This window comes from Corythoichthys intestinalis, chromosome 2, assembly GCF_030265065.1.
Source record: "Corythoichthys intestinalis isolate RoL2023-P3 chromosome 2, ASM3026506v1, whole genome shotgun sequence".
Classification (NCBI taxonomy): domain Eukaryota; kingdom Metazoa; phylum Chordata; class Actinopteri; order Syngnathiformes; family Syngnathidae; genus Corythoichthys; species Corythoichthys intestinalis.
In genome coordinates, this window is record NC_080396.1 from 39,226,496 (window position 1) to 39,246,405 (window position 19,910).

A 19,910-nucleotide genomic window follows, 5' to 3' on the forward strand; every position below is an offset into this window, starting at 1 on the left:
AGAAAGTTTGAATAGTACTATACCCAAACTTTTACATGCCTCTGTATCTAATTAGTGCAAATTAAGGATTTGAAATGCTTTATCATAACATTATCCCAAAATAATATTTTTATTGTCTTGTTGAACCAATGCTGGGTAAGTAGAAATAATTTATTGAATGTTGTAAATGGTTTAGTGTTCAGAAGGGACCGCGTGACAACTAAACTTCCTTAAAGCGGAAATGGTAACTAAGGTTGGCCAACCATGTTTTTGAATAATATCAATGGCTAAACAATTATAAGCATATTTTCATAATTTTTTTCAACGCAACCTTTCCAGATTCTTCGTTTAACCCATAGCAACGGCCTTGAGAACGAAAATGCTTTTCTTCGGAAATCTTCGGAAATGAAGTCACACCTAGAAGTGCGAGGGAAGTCCGCCATAAAACAGTATTGCTTGTTGCATTGTTTCTTGGTAGGGTGCCATGGCGGTGTGTGGCGATGTTTTGTTCTCACTCTAACGAAAAGTTGTTTCAGTGGCCAAAGGATAGCAGATAAATGTAAATGGACATCTTTCGTTCTCACAAAGCAAATGAATTTCACGCCATCAGTGAGTAGTGTTCTCTGATACAAACACTTTGAAGATGCCTGCTTCCTTAACCGGTCTGCTTATGATCAAGGATTTGCCAAAAAGTAAGTGTTATTTTTGGATAGATGACTGATGACTTTGTCAAAGCAGAGCTGCCAACTGTTGTGGAATGTACAGTAGAAGCTAGCGACCTTAGCCGAAAGCCAACTCGTGGCAATCCCCGATCATAGTTGTTATTGTGTTCGCTAGGTTAAGCATGTTTAAATTGTGCGTCATCTACGATCTTGTCCGAAAGGGTTAATCCACTGTCAGTCGGGAAAGGGGTGTAGATGTGCATATAAGCGGGTCGGCGTCGCGGTAATTCACGGTTACGTTGCCGTAAGAGACACACACCGCCTGTGAGTTTGTGCACATTTATTTGTATTTGTATTATGCATTTCCACCTTCATGATTCAAGCATTGCATTGCATTTGTACAGTGCGGCGTTTCTTTCACGGTGATCGCTTGGAAGCCTTCTAGTTTGTGTTTTACGAGAGCCGCTGACAGGTGACAACGAGCGTGTTGGCATTGAGTCAATCTCTCAGCGAACCAGCGAGCGGCTCAAGTCACGCAGTGAATCATGGGAAATGTAGTCTCAGGACAACACTGAAGTGGTGCTTTGTAATCTGTTCACTAGTGTAAAAAAACTACATTTCCTCACGCCATTACTGTTAGCTCCATGTGTTAATAAAGAAACAAAGTTGTCAGCACGTCGTGTGTTCGATACCTTTGTCAACAAAAAGCTCATAACAAGACACTATGCACGATCCGTTTAAGAGACGCTGGACTGGAAGTAGTAGTAGCTGGTAGTACGAGGCGAGGCGGAGATGAGCGAGAAGCAAAACTTCGCGGTCGAATGTGAAGGCAGTCCGCTATTATTTTGTTTGCTTAATGTTGCCACAATAAAGTGGAGAAAGCCATCAACGACTCATCTTCTTTCCCCCCAACGTTTTTATATTATTATTTTATATGCACGAGAGCTGCCGGATCTGCCAAAATGAACATGAAGTCTGATTATTATTTTTTTAAACAATGTCATCAGATAGACAAAAACATAAAATTATGTGCAAATGCCTGAATCTTCAAATCATGAAAATAATAACAGCCTATATCTTACCAATCTTGTAATCTCGATGTGTCTTGTCTCCATTCCATGTCAGGTAGTCTAGGCACATTGTTTGCATCCTGATTAGGGTCTGGCTAATACATGTTAGGTCCAACATAAAATTCCAACCTCCTCTTCTTCCTCCAACTCTTCAAAAACTTGGATCTCTTCCCTTGCGCTCGATCTATCGCTTATATCGCTGTTTGAATCATTGTTTGAAGGGCTTTGTATGGCAGCCGTATGTATGGAGTGCTGCCATCGCTGTTCTCGGTGTGACGTATCACTTCCGGGTTTGTCCCCTTCCAGGCTCGAACTTCTGAAATGCGATTATTTTGTCAACTATACAACATATAAATGATTTTTTCATGCTTTATTTATCGGACAATGTTTAATTACTTTAATTGTGACCCTATTTGGCATGTGATGAAATTACTTCACATTTTATGCTTTAATTGGCCTTCTGCAATGCAATATGTATATACCGAGAGCTATGACTAAAATGTTTGGTTGGGTTCGCGTTCATTAATTTAGCAAAACACAATGGCTAGCCTTCTGAGTAGCCCACATCTGTTGAAAAAAATAATGTTTAAATAATCAGCCAGTCCCTGAATGACCATTTTTAAGTATGTATAACTTTTTCAACTTGTTTGAATAAACATTTGTTGAAAAGTGAATTACATCAGGCCTTCAGTCTCCTTTGGAAGCAATTTTCCTCCCAAAGTTATTCTTGGCTGGTGTCATACAGTCAAACTACATAGAGAAATAAGCTTAAATGAACATAGTCGTTTACATTGTTTATTTCTGTTTATTTATTTATATTTTTAAAGTTGCTCTGCCACATTCAAATAACATGCAAAAGTTTGTTTACTAGTGGTGCAATAGAGAGCGCTAAGGCTTTGGACGCCCAAGGTACATGTGACATTATGTTGAAATGCTGAAACATATTGTGTCAAGGCTCGTCTGTACGCTATAAAAATTAACATGATTTTCAAGTAAAGAAAATGTTCTATTAGAAATAAGAATCAATAAGAATGAAGGGCAAATAAGGATCATTTATCTCATTACATCATGTTAAATAACGAATCTGACACACCAATCCAGTGTACCTACCGCTTCCACTTGTACTGTACTAAGTGCCACTGAACACAGCTGGTAGAGGGCGATGCCAACAAGCAGGCAGCTGTCCAAACATTGACCAGCCTCGAGAACGTCGGAGTCGGAGCGTCAGGATCATGGAAAAAGTGCACAAACAACTGAGTGTCTTTGTTACCAAGGAGTTACCTCAGAGGAAACAAAAACTCTCTTGTGCAGGAACCAATGAATTTAAAGCTGTTTAATGTAAAGAAAGACTATGCTCCTTCATTCTAAATACTTGCTTCCAGCAAAACTCATATTCCCTAAAATACAGTACCTTGCCCTTTGCACTCTTTTCATCTGAGAATGCAAACTATCTGTGCACGGTTTATAGCCACGAAAGCATCCATGTCCAAAGCCTTTGCTGTGTCACACAGATCAGCCAAAGTAGGATCCTTCAGACTGGTTAGCTCTGCCTGAAAATTCTGAGATTCAGTGTTTGAATCCTGCACCTGGGATTTCTATGTGGCTCTCCTAGTGCTTCTATTACTCAGATCCTATCCCGCATTCCAAAAACATGCATGTTAGGTTCACAGCAAAATGTATTTACTTAAACTTGTCGTGCAATGGACTGGCAGTCAGTCCAGGGTGTACCCCAAATCTCACCTAACATTACACGCATATACGCACATTCACGGTTAGGATTAGAATGCGGTATGAGCGAAAACCCCAGGGATTATTACTTTTAAGATTGTTACACAATGGTGTAAAACAGATAAAAGGAGCCAAGATTGAATGTGACAATATGCACTAAATGTCTCAATTGATTGTTTTGCTTACATTGCAAATAGTTGAAAAAGTATTCAACAACATCTAGTTTTTATTTGTTAACTTTTATAGGCACATCTTTTATAATTTTTTTTTTGGATTAGTAATTAAATCAAATTCGATGAGGTGACTGGTTAAAAGACAACAATGCTATTTAGTGTGTCCTCCATGTTTCTGGATTAACTCTCTTCAACCACTGGATGTGTTTCCGATGCTTCCTGGAGGATCTGTGAGCAACTGGCTTTGCTGACTCCTTTGTTTGTGTGCTACCAGTCAGGGAAGGGAGAGCCTCACGTCTTCAAGGAGAAGACTTTCAAGAAGAGGCGTCAGTGCAGCGTGTGTCACCAGAACTTGGACAACGTGGGCTCATTCTGCCGAGGTAATGTTCTGAAACTGCGTGTTGGCTATGGTTAGGCCTTTGGGAGACTGTCCTGAAATTAGTTGAATTTGAAGAAATAGGAGAAGTGTTCTATTCTAGCTTGTCAACATCATGAGTAGACATGTGCCAATTACGGGTTTCAAGGTATACCGTAGTATGAAAACGTTTTAAAACCGCAAAAATTTTCCGTCATACGGTATTAGCTATTTTTTATGTCCCAAAAATGCAGGGAGAAATCCCTCGCTTCTAGCAGCAAGGCTCAACAGTCCCCCACCAGTTGTTGCCCAGTGACAGTATTCTGCTGTGCTACACGATGGCTGGAGGAGGTGAAACTCCTGAACTTTTTCCCCCATCGAAGAAAACTAAATCGCTGGCATGGGAAAACAGGGAAAAGGCTACACAAAAGTTCCAGATGGCCGCGGCTTAGAGGAGGAGGGCCAACCGACATGTAAAAGATGTTTGCGGAGGGTCATGGCCGCCGAGGAGGCAATACCTCCAATATTATTTCGCATTTATACAAAATTAAAGGTTAGTAAACACCTGAACATTTCCCACCAGATACGAGAGTAAACTCCAGCGTGTTTAGGGTGTCTAGCGGTTGTAAAACGTGTTTTTTTTTCTCTCTGGCAACTGTCTGTGTTGAAAAAGAGAGTGTGTGTGTTTAATGTAAACATGATGAGAGTCATACACACATGCTTTTTATTAAAAATAATTTAATTATTTTTGTTCTGATTGTAATTTAGGCTCACTTATGTTCCAATTTGCTAATATGTTTTTAAAAATAAAAATCTTGTTCAATGAAAAAAATGTTCAGGTTTTTTAAACCCAGATATCACACAGTAACACATTTTAGAGCTGTAATTGATCAGGATACCGTGAAACCAGGATATTTTGGCTCAAGGTTATCATACAGTCAGAATCTCATACCGGCACATGCCTAATCATGAGACCACATTGACTCATGGTGAAAGGTCAGTATTAGGCAAAGTCATGGTGCACAAAGAGTCACTTATTCAATGCTTTCATGTCAAGTTTGACGTTAAATATACAATAGAAAACGGTGAAATTGTTTTTTGTATATGCTTAGAAGGATTTCCTATCGAAAGTAAAAATGATTCCATTGAAAATACGACATTTTTGTGTTGAAGATTTCAGCATTTTCAAATTCTTGCTTTAAAGTTTGACCTGACCATTTTGGGCTATTAACACTTATTAACTTGGTTTAATTATAAGGTTATGAAATGGTGCTCAACTTTTCTTATTTCTTAGAGCTCAGTGCAGAAAAATATGACTTATTTTGTCTTTCCCTCTAGTATGCAAGACAGCCACTCACAGGAAGTGCGAGAGCAAGGTAAGACTCAGACTCAGTCAGTATCAAAGTATATTGCCTCGGGGTTGGGAACCTATTGCCTTTGGACTAATTTCTAGCAATTCAATAAACGAATACAACTTCATATTGTTTTAACATGCACTTATCATGTGTAACACACAGTTTTCTAGTCAAAGTCGCTGATGTTGCCGTGGCACGTTTGTTTGACTATAGGGCAAGCAGCGTAGAATTGATTCCAATTTAGTGGCATGGTGATTGTGAGTACGAATGGTTGTCTGTGTCTGTATTTGCCCAACAACTGATTGGTGAGTTTAGGGTGTCGTCAACCTTTTGCCCGTTAGCTGGGATATGATCAACCACCCTGCAACCTTGACAAGGATAAGTGGATTCGAAAATAAATGGAAGGGTTTTCTAATCATTGTGTTGTGTTTTTTCATGAATCTTTTACCACTCACAGGGATATAAAAAAAAATTTTGCCACCTCTGAGAGAAAATTCGCAGTTTACAGTAATAAATGTAAACCATTGATGTCAAACTTGTTTTTATCACTGGCCACATATGAGTTATGATTGCCCTCAATGGGTTGGTAACAGTGGAGCCACATAAATCTAATCCCGAAGCGTTTAGTGGTACACCAACAATTATGGTTAATGTGCACCTACTTGGTTCATGGCTCAGATCTCAACAAAACACAAAACACGCTGCTTTTTTCATGTAAACTGAGACATTTAAAGGATTTTAAAATGAAGTCTGAACAGTTTAAATCTTTTCTTTGAAGAAAAGTGCAACATCAATCTTTCTACTTTGAAAAAGAAGAATGCAGACTGACAGTAAGAGTTTGAACTGTGTGAATCATTATGATATAGAAATTCCTTTGGCTTTTTTTAATGGCTCTAGATTCATCTAAAGAGAAGAGGAAATGCTGATTGAAATCATAGCAAAAACATTGCTAGCCATGATGTTCACTTACCAGAAGCTGAGCTGTGAATGTTAATGGATTACAGTAAGTGTATGGAAAAGAGGAAAACTACACCCAATAGTCACATTGCAGGACGTACACTTGTTTTTTTTTTTTTTTTTTTTTTAAACATGTAAACTTTTTTTTACTTAATAAAAGCAGCAAGTGTGTATAGCTCCTGGATCCCTTTTAACATACAGCAAGCCTGGGTTAAACGGTATTATATATAAATTATGCATGTCCCTGATATGATCATGTGATCAGAAATCGGGTGAAAAGGATTGGGTTTTTATTTTTAAAAATATATTTATGTTTTTCTGCTTGATGCTCCTACAGCGTTTCACCCTCCCCCCTGCTAAGCAGTGCAACCAAACTATTTTTCTTGGTCACCAGTGCAGCTGGCGTTAGGTACTTAAAGTTAACGACTATTGACAGGTTTGTTGCGTTGATCTGGCCAGGGAAGCCTCAGTAGCTCTACGATCAAAGGCCCAAATGTGTTAATCATCGTTAAACTCGCATCACAGTCTGAAGTGTGTAGTGCCAACTCATTCATTGTGTTAGTGAAAAGGTATTCTCAGCAGCATGAATTTGAGTTGACTCACGCAGTGAAGCATTGAATAAAGCATTTTTCTACATTATACTTGTTTAAAAATAATTTACATTATGAACGGGGCACAGAGGGACAGTGGTTAGCATGTCCACCTTACAGTTCTGTGCGCCTACATTTTGTATTGGTGCACCTGAAGAAAATAGGCAAAACGTAAGTGTGGACCCATGGCAATATATATCACAATGTTTATTTTTTTCCAATATTGTTCAGGCCAATCCTAAACAGAGCTATTCAAGTTATCTGGTGAAAATTCTTTTAATATCACAATATAATATCGCAAACCTCCCCCATAATCGAAAAAATCAGTTTTTTTCCAATAGCGTTCAGGTCTACTATCTGGTACTGTATGATGGTTAACTAGTTTGAACAATTTCTGTTGACCACTAGAAAGTGGAGTGTAACATTTGGCCTGTGGGCTTTGGTTTTGACACAACGTAAACCTTTAAGAGCGTATATGTAATATCAGTGAGCACAGTAGTTGCATTATTTGCACAGTGAAGTGTTAAAATATAGCACAGTGGGGGCGGAATTTCGAGACGTGCGCTAATACGGTAGCCGCCCTGTCACATTCCTCAGAAAGAGCCACATGCTAGTTGCAATGCTGCCCTGCTGCCTCTGTGAAAGGCTCATTGATGGAAGGATGTTCTAATGAATAGACAGAGTTGACTTGGGAGGATGCCAGCCATGTTTGGAGTGGATAAGAGTGTGTAGGTAGAAGGCTGCTTGCTGACGAAGGTCAAAACCTCCAAGACCTACCATTTTCTTTCACCATGAGTCCGAAGGATCAGTATTTCCTTGTTATTCAAAAAGTGTGTTGATGCACCCCCTCCAGTTAGTATTATACAAGTGTATTTTTAAAAATATTTTTTCATTAATTTTGGTTGCAGTCTTGTTTGATAACCTACATACAGTATACACAAACTTCATAGAGCTACACAATATAAAATATCCTCAGACGTTTTATGTATGAACATGGATATTTAAACACTTGATTCTTTTCTTTTATTGTAAATGTTGACTGCAGCGTTGTTGCTGAGGAAGGGTCTTAGGGGCAGTTTACATTACGACTCTGAGACACGAAGACGCAATGACTGTGTTGCGGAGTGGCCTCGCGTTCGTATGGTGTCGGCGAAGACGGAAGGCAAAGATGCAAACCTTGGAATCCTGCCTCCAAAGTCGAAGAATTCGATTGTGGGGGCTTGAGGGGGGCTTGCTTCACATGCATATCAAAAGCTCCCGCGGCGTGGGACCGCGCCGATAACGTCTGCACCCGTACACGTCATACTGGGTGTGCCCAGCGGTGCCACTAAGCATTAAAAACAGCAAATATGGCCGAACGTCAGCTTTAATTGACTGTTTTTATAGTATTTTTAACTTAAATATGTTAAATGTTTCCCTTTTTGGGCCTTTTTGAACAAAAAAAAAAAAAGCCATTTCTTGGAGTGGGCGGGCACGTTGTCTTCCGGGCTGAGGAGGTCAAAGTGCATCATTCGTTGTCGCCTTGTAAATCTGCACTGCCCCCTAGGGTCGGGCATGAATACTACATCGTTTTCATGCAAAACTGCGACATTGTTCGAATGGAGACGGAACCATATAAATGTAAACATGACATTTTTCGTCTTCTCGGACAGTCACCATGTAAACGGCCCCTTAGACCAGGTCTCGCTAAATTGGTGGATAACTAGAAGCATTTGGAAGAGGGTGTTTTGTGCTGCTTTAGGTGTGATCATTGACCTATCCATTTGCAACCAATGAACGGATACCTTCGTAACCATTATGAATGCAGCACACTAGTGGCGCACTTTCACACCTTGACAGGACAAGAGAATGAACTGATGTGCTCAAGTCCGGATGTCAAAGCTTGCAAAGTAAATGGAAGATGGAGATGATGAAAATCTGCGAAGGGAGATACAGTGGGGCAAATAAGTATTTAGTCAACCACCAACTGTGCAAGTTCTCCTACTTGAAAAGATTAGAGAGGCCTGTAATTGTCAACATGGGTAAACCTCAACTATGAGAGAGAAAATCACATTGTTTGATTTTTAAAGAATTTATTTCCAAATTAGAGTGGGAAGTAAGTATTTGTTCACCTACAAACAAGCATGATTTCTGGCTGTCAAAGAGGTCTAACTTCTTCTAACGAGGTCTAGCGAGGCTCCACTCGTTACCTGTATTAATGGCACCTGTTTTAACTCATTATCGGTATAAAAGACACCTGTCCACCATCTCAGTCAGTCACACTCCAAACTCCACTATGGCCAAGACCAAAGAGCTGTCTAAGGACACCAGAGACAATATTATAGACCTGCACCAGGCTGGGAAGACTGAATCTGCAATAGGTAAAATGCTTGGTGTAAAGAAATCAAGTGTGGGAGCAATTATTAGAAAATGGAAGACATACAAGACCACTAATAATCTCCCTCGATCTGGGGCTCCATGCAAGATCTCACCCTGTGGTGTCAAAATGATAGCAAGAACGGTAAGCAAAAATCCCAGAACCACACGGGGTGACCTAGTGAATGACCTACAGAGAGCTGGGACCACAGTATAAAAGGCTACTATCAGTAACACAATGCGCCGCCAGGGACTCAAATCCTGCTCTGCCAGACGTGTCCCACTGCTGAAGCCAGTACACGTCCAGGCTTGTCTGCGGTTCGCTAGAGAGCATTTGGATGATCCAGAAGAGGACTGGGAGAATGTGTTATGGTCAGATGAAACCAAAGTAGAACTTTTTGGTAGAAACACAGGTTCTCGTGTTTGCAGGGGAAAGAATACTGAATGCATCCGAAGAACACCATACCCACTGTGAAGCATGGGGGTGGAAACATCATGCTTTGGGGCTGTTTTTCCGCAAAGGGACCAGGACGACTGATCTGTGTAAAGGAAAGAATGAATGCGGCAATGTATCGAGAGATTTTGAGTGAAAATCTCCTTCCATCAGCAAGGGCATTGAAGATGAGACGTGGCTGGGTCTTTCAGCATGACAATGATCCCAAACACACAGCCAGGGCAACAAAGGAGTGGCTTCGTAAGAAGCATTTCAAGGTCCTGGAGTGGCCTAGCCAGTCTCCAGATCTTAACCCCATAGAAAATCTGTGGAGGGAGTTGAAAGTACGTGTTGCCCAACAGGAAAGGAGTGATCAGAATGACTTCGATGTATAGAATACAAGATATATTCAGATCAGGAAATTCAAGGTGTTCCCTTTCCTCATTCTTCATTCCCATATGAGACCACGTTGATACATGAACTTGCAGTACACTGTATGTGTGTGTGGACCCATTTTGATATCCCCCACATTTATGTCCTGCCTTTAGTTTTTTTTAAAAAAAAAAACTTTTTACCTCTTTCCAGGTTTTTGAGAATCATACCATGTCTATTCTCATTCCCCAAAAAACATAAAAATAAAATCAAATTTATTTTGCACTTCTTTAAAACAATAATTATTGACCATTATAAGTTTTAGTAGAAACCCCTCCAAAAATGTTAAATAAGTGGGCATAAACCATGATTGAATGTTTTCCAAGGGTTGGTAGTAAGCATGCATATACATCCATGCCTCAGTCATCTTCTCTCATTTTTCCCCTAGCTCTTTGACCACCATGTTGGCAGAGTGCAGTTGGCTCATCTCTATTCTCTTAAAACACACAGCTCACAAAAACTCCATTAACTTTATTTTGGGCATCTTTCTCCCCTGAGAACAGTCCCTCCTTATCTTGATCCCGAGTGGAAAATTGGCATCCAGCAGGCCTGCTTCAAGAGGCCCAGGGGCAAAGATGTGGAGAGAAGTTTGGAACATGACAATGAGAGAAACAGGGGAGGAGGGGGAAGAGTAGAACAGTGGGATAAGGAAGGATTAAGTTTTGTGAAATGCAACCTTTGACAAGTTGAGTGGCCCGTCTGCATAATTGGAAAAGAGTGGGAATTTCCGCTGGCCAAATAGAAAACTTGTTCAAAGTCCGTATTTTCACGGCCTGTAAAAAGAAAGTTTTTTTTTTTCTTTTTGTGTCACTATTCCGTATAACTGGCACCAACACAAATTCAGAATTGTGGAAGTAGTATCTGGGCTTGTATTATTACATTGGTATTCTGCAGTTGCCAGGACAGGAATGTTGAGTTTAACATGTGGCACTCAAACCTCTTACCCATTTTTTTGAAAGCCCATAAGTGTCTTAGACATTACACCAGATGTAGGAGGAAACTCGTGGTGGGGGAAAAAATCGATATTACAATAAATTGTTGCGCTCAGTAGAACACACATAATGAATTGACCCCGTTGTCATCGTCAGTACCTAATCTCTCCTGTTCTGTTTGTGGGACGCTAATCTTGAGGAGAGATGAGGTGAGGTGAGGAGTTGGCAATAGAAGGTAAAAAAAAAGACAATAGAAGAAGAACAGGTGCAAGAATGCCAGAAAATGCGAACACAGAAAAATAAATCATGTCAGTTGCTACTGACGTTTCAGTTTCAGAAAGCAATGTACTGTCCACGTTTGACATAAAACATGTATAAATGTTTGTGCAACTTTAATATGTCCAGCTGTTCACCAATTACATTTAGAAGACAAGGAGGCGGTGAGGTATGCAAAATGAACTCATCAGTGTCAAAATTACTTGGTTTCTGTATATAAAACACATGTGTAAACATAAAATTCACTGTGACTGCTACAGTGAAAAAAAAAAAAAAAAAAAAAAAAAAAAGAAACAAAAACTGAAATCTTCCAAACAAACTACATCACCACAACAGGGATTCTAGATTAATGAAGCAATTGTTTGCTGTACTACATCTCAAACACACATTGTAGATATAATAGTCACACAGGGAGTCACATGCTTTTATAACTTATTTTAAAGATGTCGAGGTATAAGGAAAAACATCATCGTAAATGAACCACCCATGACATAAACATACTGCAAAAGAACATTTTTTTTTAAAATGAAGTGCTCAACAGCATATAGACCCCAATCACCAACGTCACACAATCACGTGATCGCTGTATTGTGCCGCCATATTGTCCGTCATTGTGTGTCCGTATTGTCAATGATCGTAGTTTCTAAAGGTGGATTCACTTGCAAATTATGGAAGCCCCGGTGCTTTCAGACGCTGTAAACTCATTGGATGAGTTGCATAAAAGCCGTTATTTGGAAAAGCATCGGTCGATCCAGTCGCCAGATCCATATTTGATGCCCAAACCGATGTTTCCTCCCGTCCGGTCCTGTCCCGTGCGTCAGAGCTCGTCCTGAGACCACAAAATTTCCAATCATACTTCAGTTTATGTCATGATGAGGAGTCGGATACCCAAAATCGGCACCGGCCCGAATATAAACCGACATTTGGTCAGCTGAGAGTCACCGTTGTCACGATTGTAAAATGAAACTTGATCGATGCTGTGTGTGCCGAAAAATAACTGCCCCGCCTGAAATGTTCCCCCTGACGGGAGCGCATATTTATAACGCTTAATTGATTAAAGTAATGGATTTACGACTGTAAGATCAGTTTTAAATAATTAAATTACACAAAATATTAGTACTGTATTTTAGTAACAAATCGTGGACTGGGCTACATAACCATCTTTGAACAGAAATGTATTAGTCTACAGGTTTTCACGACCATATCCCAATGACAATCAGACAGGTATGACATTTATTAGTTCAAGCAGAGTAAAACAATACATATTCACGTTACAAGACAGTCGTTTCCGTGTGGGCGCTCTCGTCAGGGGGGACATTTCACGCAGGGCGGCTATTTTTCGGCACAACACCTGTTGTTGCGCTCACCTTCTTGCTGCGCGACCGTAGCAACGAGCTTCGTAGTCTCCGTCTGATGATGTCTGCGATCGTGTTGGCATCATATTGATGTGTTCGCCGCTGTCTGACGGCTGTCGACACAAACGCATCACGACCGAGATAAACAAACCGTGCTGCTTTAGAGATTTGCCCTTTTAACAATGGCCACACAGTAACTACTAAAATGACCGTTTATCTTCTCTGTTACTGCAACCAACTGCCACACATGCCTTCACCATTTTGATTAATCAATGTTAACGATTGTCAGGAAGGTTTTTGGGTTCGTTTACTAGGCGGTGATTCCTTAGACAAGCAGAAAAACACACAGTAATAGGAGGAATGTACGTAGCGGTAATATGTAAACACGATGAGCTGACGGCCAATATGGCGGCACCAGTCAGGGGGGCGAAGTTGTGACGTCACGTGATTGGGGTCTATAGCCAGCGTCTGTGTTCTTTGATTGATTCACGAATTAAAATTATGGTCATGCTTGCCAATTAAATATTACAAGTCAGTTTCACTAGTTTTAGTGGTCAGTCAGACTCAAGCTCAAAAAGGACTTCATGGACATAATAAACACAAAATTTGCTGTGAGGAGCAGTGAGACAGATTTACCGTATGTGTACGCATCAATTGAATTATTGCATAGTATTAAATCGAAAAATAAACACTGGAAGGAAAGAAAATAGGTGCCAACTGCTCTTGTGTAATCCAAAAAGCTAAATTGTGGGATAGGAAGTGGTAAAAGCTTCAGCTGTGTGCAGAAGAGCAACATAATCCTTTTGATGTAGGACTTCATGATTAGGGTGCATGTGGTTACAGTTGTCTTCCCAAATCCAAAAATCAATGACACTCCAGCTGGAAGAATTGCAGGAAACAGAGCCCTGACCCTTCCCTATAACATGGGTTAGGTTAGGAAACATGGAGGCAGTGGGGAAGCAATGAAACCATGGGTGTATAGAAACATACTTTATGCATAGGCTTGCTTTTTCTCATCATGCATCTGCAACTAGACCCTCACCTCCATGTCCCACTGGACTTCCTTTACTGGTCAAACCATACCTCTGCTGCTATGTAATGTTTGACTCTTGTGCTGTTTAAACATGATGCCCATTTTACTTTCAGAGGGGCTTTATTGTCCATTACATGGTTATCTGAATCTCGTATTTCACTTTTCAGCAAGCAAACGTGGGAGTTCAATTTTGACAACATTTTTGCGAGATCAGCTCAGGAGCTTTGGCAACACGGTGGAATCACTAGTTTACTCTATCTGGGATTGAGTGCAGCAACCCTCTGACTGGCCTTTTATCCACCACTATGTGTTCCCTTAGTCATGTGAGTGAGTCATTTGGGATAACACAAACCAAATGTAATGTTGCAGAGGCCTCATGTCTGTCTATGCTGGTTGATCATCAGCAGAGACAACTGTGCTGTCATAGACATTTCTGGTAATTGAAGAGATAGGCTCACATGTTTTGGGCATGTGTGTGTAGTGGTGATGGGGTGTGGGTGTGTTTTTGTGTATGTGTTTCGGGTAGGGGTGGGGGCGGGGTTGACAAGGGAGATGCTGCGTGAACTCTGGCTTTGGCACTGTCTGTGTCAATCCACTGCGTATGTGTGTGAGTGTGTAGTTGTTAGCATGTTCAGAGAGATGCCTGTTGTAACTAGAATTAGGACTGTGCCTGTATGTTTTCCTTTTGATTTAGAAATATTTAGTTACTTCCAAACAAGAAGTTTAAAAAACTGCAAAACAAGGCAAGGAAACAGGATACTCCAGGAGTTTGTTGTGTACACCAACGATTATGTCAACACTTTTTTTTTTAAAATCACTTCAAAGTGTAAAAAATATCCCGCTCGTATACTGTATAGGGTCTCACGTTAGCCTTCATATTTACACTGTCTCTGGGGGAACTGAACCCACATTTTTAACAACTGCATCAGAAGTACATGCTTTCTATATTATGCAGCAGTATGCTCTATAACAGGGGTCCCCAACCTTTTTTGCACCACGGACCGGTGTGATTTGGGTCTTTTTTTCACGGACCGGTGTCCTGTCAAATTTTGCAACCTTATAAAATTTTGCTCCCAAAGCTTTTGTGGCGGTGAAAAAAGCCCTCTTTTATATTCAGTTGGACTCTCAATGTTATCCAATGGTGCTAAAAAACTATTTACATCATAAACATACATGTGCAACACGAAAATGGCGTAAATTAATGCTTAAAGACACGGAGAAGTCGTTAAGTGAGAGGGCGACGTGCGGTTGTTGTGTGCACCTAACATGGCAAACGTAAGTTAATATTCCTTTCTTGTAGTCTTCTTTGTAGTGTGTACTTTGGAATTGCTGCATTCGCGGTCCTTTTTAACGTTACACGCATGCCAACTTTGTCAGAACACCGGCAATGTGCGGCAGAAAAATACAGCAAATATAAAATAGCATTTGTTTTTAGCCCCGTCGTGTTAAGTGCAGGGAAAAAATACAACTCACCCGCTGAATCAGTGGGAGGCCTGAGTTTGTTTCGTTGAGACGAGATGGTCCCGAGATGGGAGAGTGAGAGAAGCTAGCATCACAAATACACGATGTTGGAAATTGTAGCACAGTTTTCAGCGCACTCCTAGCGATGTCAGGATATTCCGAAATGACTTTAATCCAGAACTTCAGTAGAGTTGTTGTCTCAAATGTACGTTTAAATCGCTGTGATTTGCCATCTCTACAAGCTGATATTCCTGTTCCACAGACATGCTCGAATAACTCGGTTTATTCACATACGGGTCACGAATTTACTCCTTTGCAGTTCGTGCTTCATGGGTCTTTAGTGATTGGGAAGTAGCATAAATATTGTTTTCTTCGAGGTTGTAGGCACATCTTCTGGCTCGTCAGGTTCCCTTTTCCCCGTAAAAAGTCTGTCAAAAGACGTCTGTTATTCAGTCATTCTAGTGTGGGGGCTAATTATTTCCGGGAAGAAATGTGATTGGCGACGACCTACGTCATACGTTATTATCGAGTCCAAGTGCGCATAGATATACAAAACGAGATTTAGTGCTAACAGCCCAATCAACGCATTTTTATGACGACCTCCTATCCTGTAGTTGTATATCTAGAGTAGACAGGGATATTGGTGTGTTAAGCGGCACAGGCTGAAGTCAATTGGCCAGAATGCAGTCGTTAATAAATTATTTATTATTTCTGCGCGGCCTGGTACCAAATGCGCCACGGACCGGTACCGGTCCGCGGCCCGGTCGTTGGGGACCCCTGCTCTATATGACTAAAGTTTACACAATGCTGTAATTTATAGCTAGTGTTTATTTCAAGACATATGTATAGCATTTAATCATATACCCAGTCTTTGTTAGACATTGCTCTATTGATATACTTGAGATACAGTGACTGAATATGTATTTTTAAAGCTATCAACAAACAAAGTATGAACTCAACAAACATCACCAATAAAAAATAATCTGAGATTATATTGAATGACCAATGCCAACGCAGTGCATTTTTTAAACAAGGTTCAGGCTGATGGAAGAATCAGCTGTGGAAACGGTGAGGGGGTAATGTGGTGCCTGTTCTGAGTATGTTAATCTAAATGCTTCTATCAAGACCAGGATCAGTAACAGAGATGTCATGGACAGCGGCTGATTCAAAGAGAGAGTAAAAGAGTGAAAAAGGCGTATACTGCACAGTGTGTTTACATTCTTGATCCCGACTCTTGTCTTCCTGTTTTGTTTTATTTACTCCTGCTTATTTATGTATTGGCTTTCCAGCTTTGAGTTCTTATTTGCCTTGGGTAATGCCAACTGTATGGGAACTGTTTTTTTTTTCAGCACTTTGAGCTTTTTGTGTGTGGCCTTCCACACGCACATGCAGTAGTGAATGTGCATGTGCAAGCAGGAACATGTGTGCATTCTTTTTTTTTTTTTTTTTGGGACCTCCATCTGCATGCTAGCTGTGGGCATAATCTGTATATGTATGCATTGACCCCGAGCTCCATAACATGGAATTGCATTCCACTTGGCCGTTTAAGCTCCACCTCAGGGACCCGTTGTGACCTGAGATATGCTCGGCCTCTCTCTCAGCTGCTTGCAATCTGAATGAAGCGCACAGAGGCTAATTTCTTTCCTTTCGGCGCCAAAGGATAGTGTGGGAACAAGAACTAATGCAGATGGAACATGTGCAGAACAATGTGAACAACACTTTCTTAGCTGGCCTCACATGTGGAAAGGCACCGATAAGAGTTCCTCCCAACCAAGGTGTCGTGGCTCCCAAGTGCATGTGCGAGATTATTCGTGTGCTGAGGGAAATTATTCAGTTGCACTTCATTTACCTAATATTACTATTTAATTAGAAAGGAAAAGAAAATGAAATGCTCTTCCATTACATCAATCAAGGTGGAATAAACCCGTGTATTCCCCTGTTACCATTGAAACAAGCGAAGAATCATTGCTTCTAGCCATAGGTGAGTTGAAAATGAGCGTTTTTTTGCTTCCCATCAATTTTGAGGGGAATTCTAAATCAGGCTACTCAGGACAGCTATAATTTTCGCCAAGATCGTCTTCCATTGAATATGTTACGCTCACTGGTGGTGGCTCTGTTTTACAATTAGCATCCTTAGTGGGGTAAATTGAAACTCCCCTCACCATTTTTGGCAGTGCTCTCTAGCGTTTCATGGTCCACATTTTCAATCCTTGGTTCTTGCTCAGTAGTTGTTGTCGCTTTTGAAAGCTTAGGTTTAAAAAAATTGCGTATATCCTTCTTGCCTCTTCGGTCCTTTGGTGGTTTTGGCTAAGCAAAGTAAATGTCCTTCTTAAGTGCTAGTCACATGATCTGTTAGAAAAATAATTCTGACCCATTATACATTTTTTTTTGTTCATTTCATTCATTTTTGTTGGTTGTTTTTATTGCTTTACAACTTTTATGGTAAATGGTAAATAGTGTTATACTTATATAGCGCTTTTCCACCTTTCAAGGCGCTCAAAGCGCTTTACACTATCTCGCCATCCACCTACTGGTGACACAGCACCAGAGACAACATTTCACCGGAAAACTCTTAATTTTAAACTCAAAGTCACTTACATGTAATGACACTTTTGGGCCACCAGGGGCCATGATCCCCTGGCCCCCACTTAAACTCCACGTATGCTTCTAGAGCAGACATGTCCAAAGTGCGGCCCGGGGGCCAAATGCGGCCCGTGGTCAAATTTCCTCCGGCCCCCAGCCTCTGTCATAAGATCAATTACGTCTGGCCCGCACACAGACTTGATAAATTGGTCAGCAGTACTGCTTACACATTAAATGCTGCTCCTCATTTACCCACTAAAAGGCAGCAGCCCTCTAAGCAACATTACCCCATGTGACCCTTGACTTCCAATTTTCTAAAATGGCAACAATCAACAACAACAAAAAATTGATTGCGATGGCCGACGCTTCAAGGATAGGTGGAAATTGGACTATTTCGTCACTAAAATGCGCAACAACTGTGTCTGCCTCATTTGCAAAGAGACAGTCGCTGTTTTTAAAAAGATCAATGTGAGGCGATATTACCAGACAAGACATGCTGACATGTACAACAAGATGACAAGGAAGATACGCGGCAATAAATTGAAGCAACTAGTTTAATTTCACAGCAGCAGTATTTCGCAAGATCCCGAGAGTCGAAAGAGAATGCCACAAAGGCTAGTTGCGAGATTGTTGAAATTATTAATTTAAAAAAAAAAAAAATGTTCTAGGTAACGTAAAGGATGTCAGCCAAGGTCGGCCCCCCACATTTTTACCACACCAAATCTGGCCCTCTTTGCAAAAAGTTTGGACACCCCTGTTCTAGAGACTATATCAGCATTGTGATCGCCTAAACAAGTTCTAATTTCACTGTGTAAAAAGAGATTCCTTGATTGAATTGAGATGAGAATAGTTATTTCAATATTCAAATTGATTGTGACATTTTTGTCTGGCGTGCTGAGAGATTTTTCCAATATAAAATGGGTGCCTTTGCTCAATGAATGTTATAAAACATTGACCTAAGTCCCAGTTTTACGTTTTTCATCCTTATGTGTTGATTATGCTTAGATGTGGCCTTGAAGTCGTGTTGTGTTGTTCTGGTTGCCCTTTTCTCAAGCGGCCCACCTTGACATGCTTATTATGAGGTACGCTTTGAAGGCTGGGCCAGGTCACTCTTAGTGCTGCCATAAAATGTGTCGTGCAGGTTTGTGCAAAAATGACAGAAATTATTACCATTTTCCCCTGCTGTGTTATTCCAAACATAATCACATTGCATTGAGTTGTTTATTCTAGAAAAAAGTTTTAGACAAGTTCTAGACAAAAATAGGGGCAATGAACTCGTGTAAGGATTTAGCCTGTTATTGTTGATGAAAAATAAATATTGCACCGATATATCTTCTTCTTCTTTTCCTTATGATTTATATTTATCCCTTCAGGGGTCGCCACAGTGAATCAGTTGCCTCCATCTAACCCTGTCCTAACAGCACACCTCACCACTGGCTTACAGTCTTGTCCTGCACCACCTCTCTGCCATTCTAGACTTCCTTATACAAAACCACAGTTCCTCCCTCTCTGGGCACCCTGTCATAAGCCTTCCCCAGATCTACGAAGACACAATGCAGCTCCTTCTGATCGTCTTTGTACTTCTCTATCAACATCCTCAAAGCAAATATTGCATCTGTTGTACTCTTTTTTTTTGGGGGGGGGGGGGGTTGCATGAAACCATACTCCTGCTCACAAATATTGACCTCTGCCCTTAGTCTAGCTTCATCTACTCTCGAGTCAAACTGTTGCTGTCATTGATGTCTTCTCACCTAAATTTAAGTGATCCACAACAATGATACAGTATTTACTATTTGAACTTCATTGTCAATGAATGACATGTAAATTGAATAGAATGGTCTTTATTATGATTGTATACAATCGATTGAGCTTGGTTCTTCTTGGGATTTGATTTACACGGTGCCTCATATTCTGATTAGAATACCAATGTTTTCACAAGCCAAATGACAGAGTTTACTTTGTTGTTTAGTTAGTTCTTATAATTACTGGTATTTTTAGTGCATTACAACAGCCATGTTTGTCGTCTCTTATAGCTCATGTCACATCTGTTCCGCCAACGTTGTTCTCTCAATCATGTCAACAGTTCCCGGATCTTATTGCAGAGCAAAGCTTTCTTTGGTTTATGCACATCAAAATTCCCTCTCTGATGATGGCAATGATGAAAGCCCACATGGTTCACAG

General features: G+C 40.5%; 1 protein-coding gene across 7 annotated transcripts in view; it reads left to right on the forward strand.

Annotated features, from left to right (window-relative positions):
* tns2a (tensin 2a) overlaps nt 1-19,910 on the forward strand; it is a 78,041-nt gene that overhangs the window by 23,362 nt on the left and 34,769 nt on the right. For all 7 annotated transcript variants that reach the window (XM_057830333.1, XM_057830334.1, XM_057830332.1 and 4 more), the window contains exons 2-3: nt 3,887-3,992; nt 5,306-5,343. In XM_057830333.1, the coding sequence (XP_057686316.1) occupies nt 3,887-3,992; nt 5,306-5,343 (144 nt within the window). The remainder of the gene's footprint in view (nt 1-3,886; nt 3,993-5,305; nt 5,344-19,910) is intronic.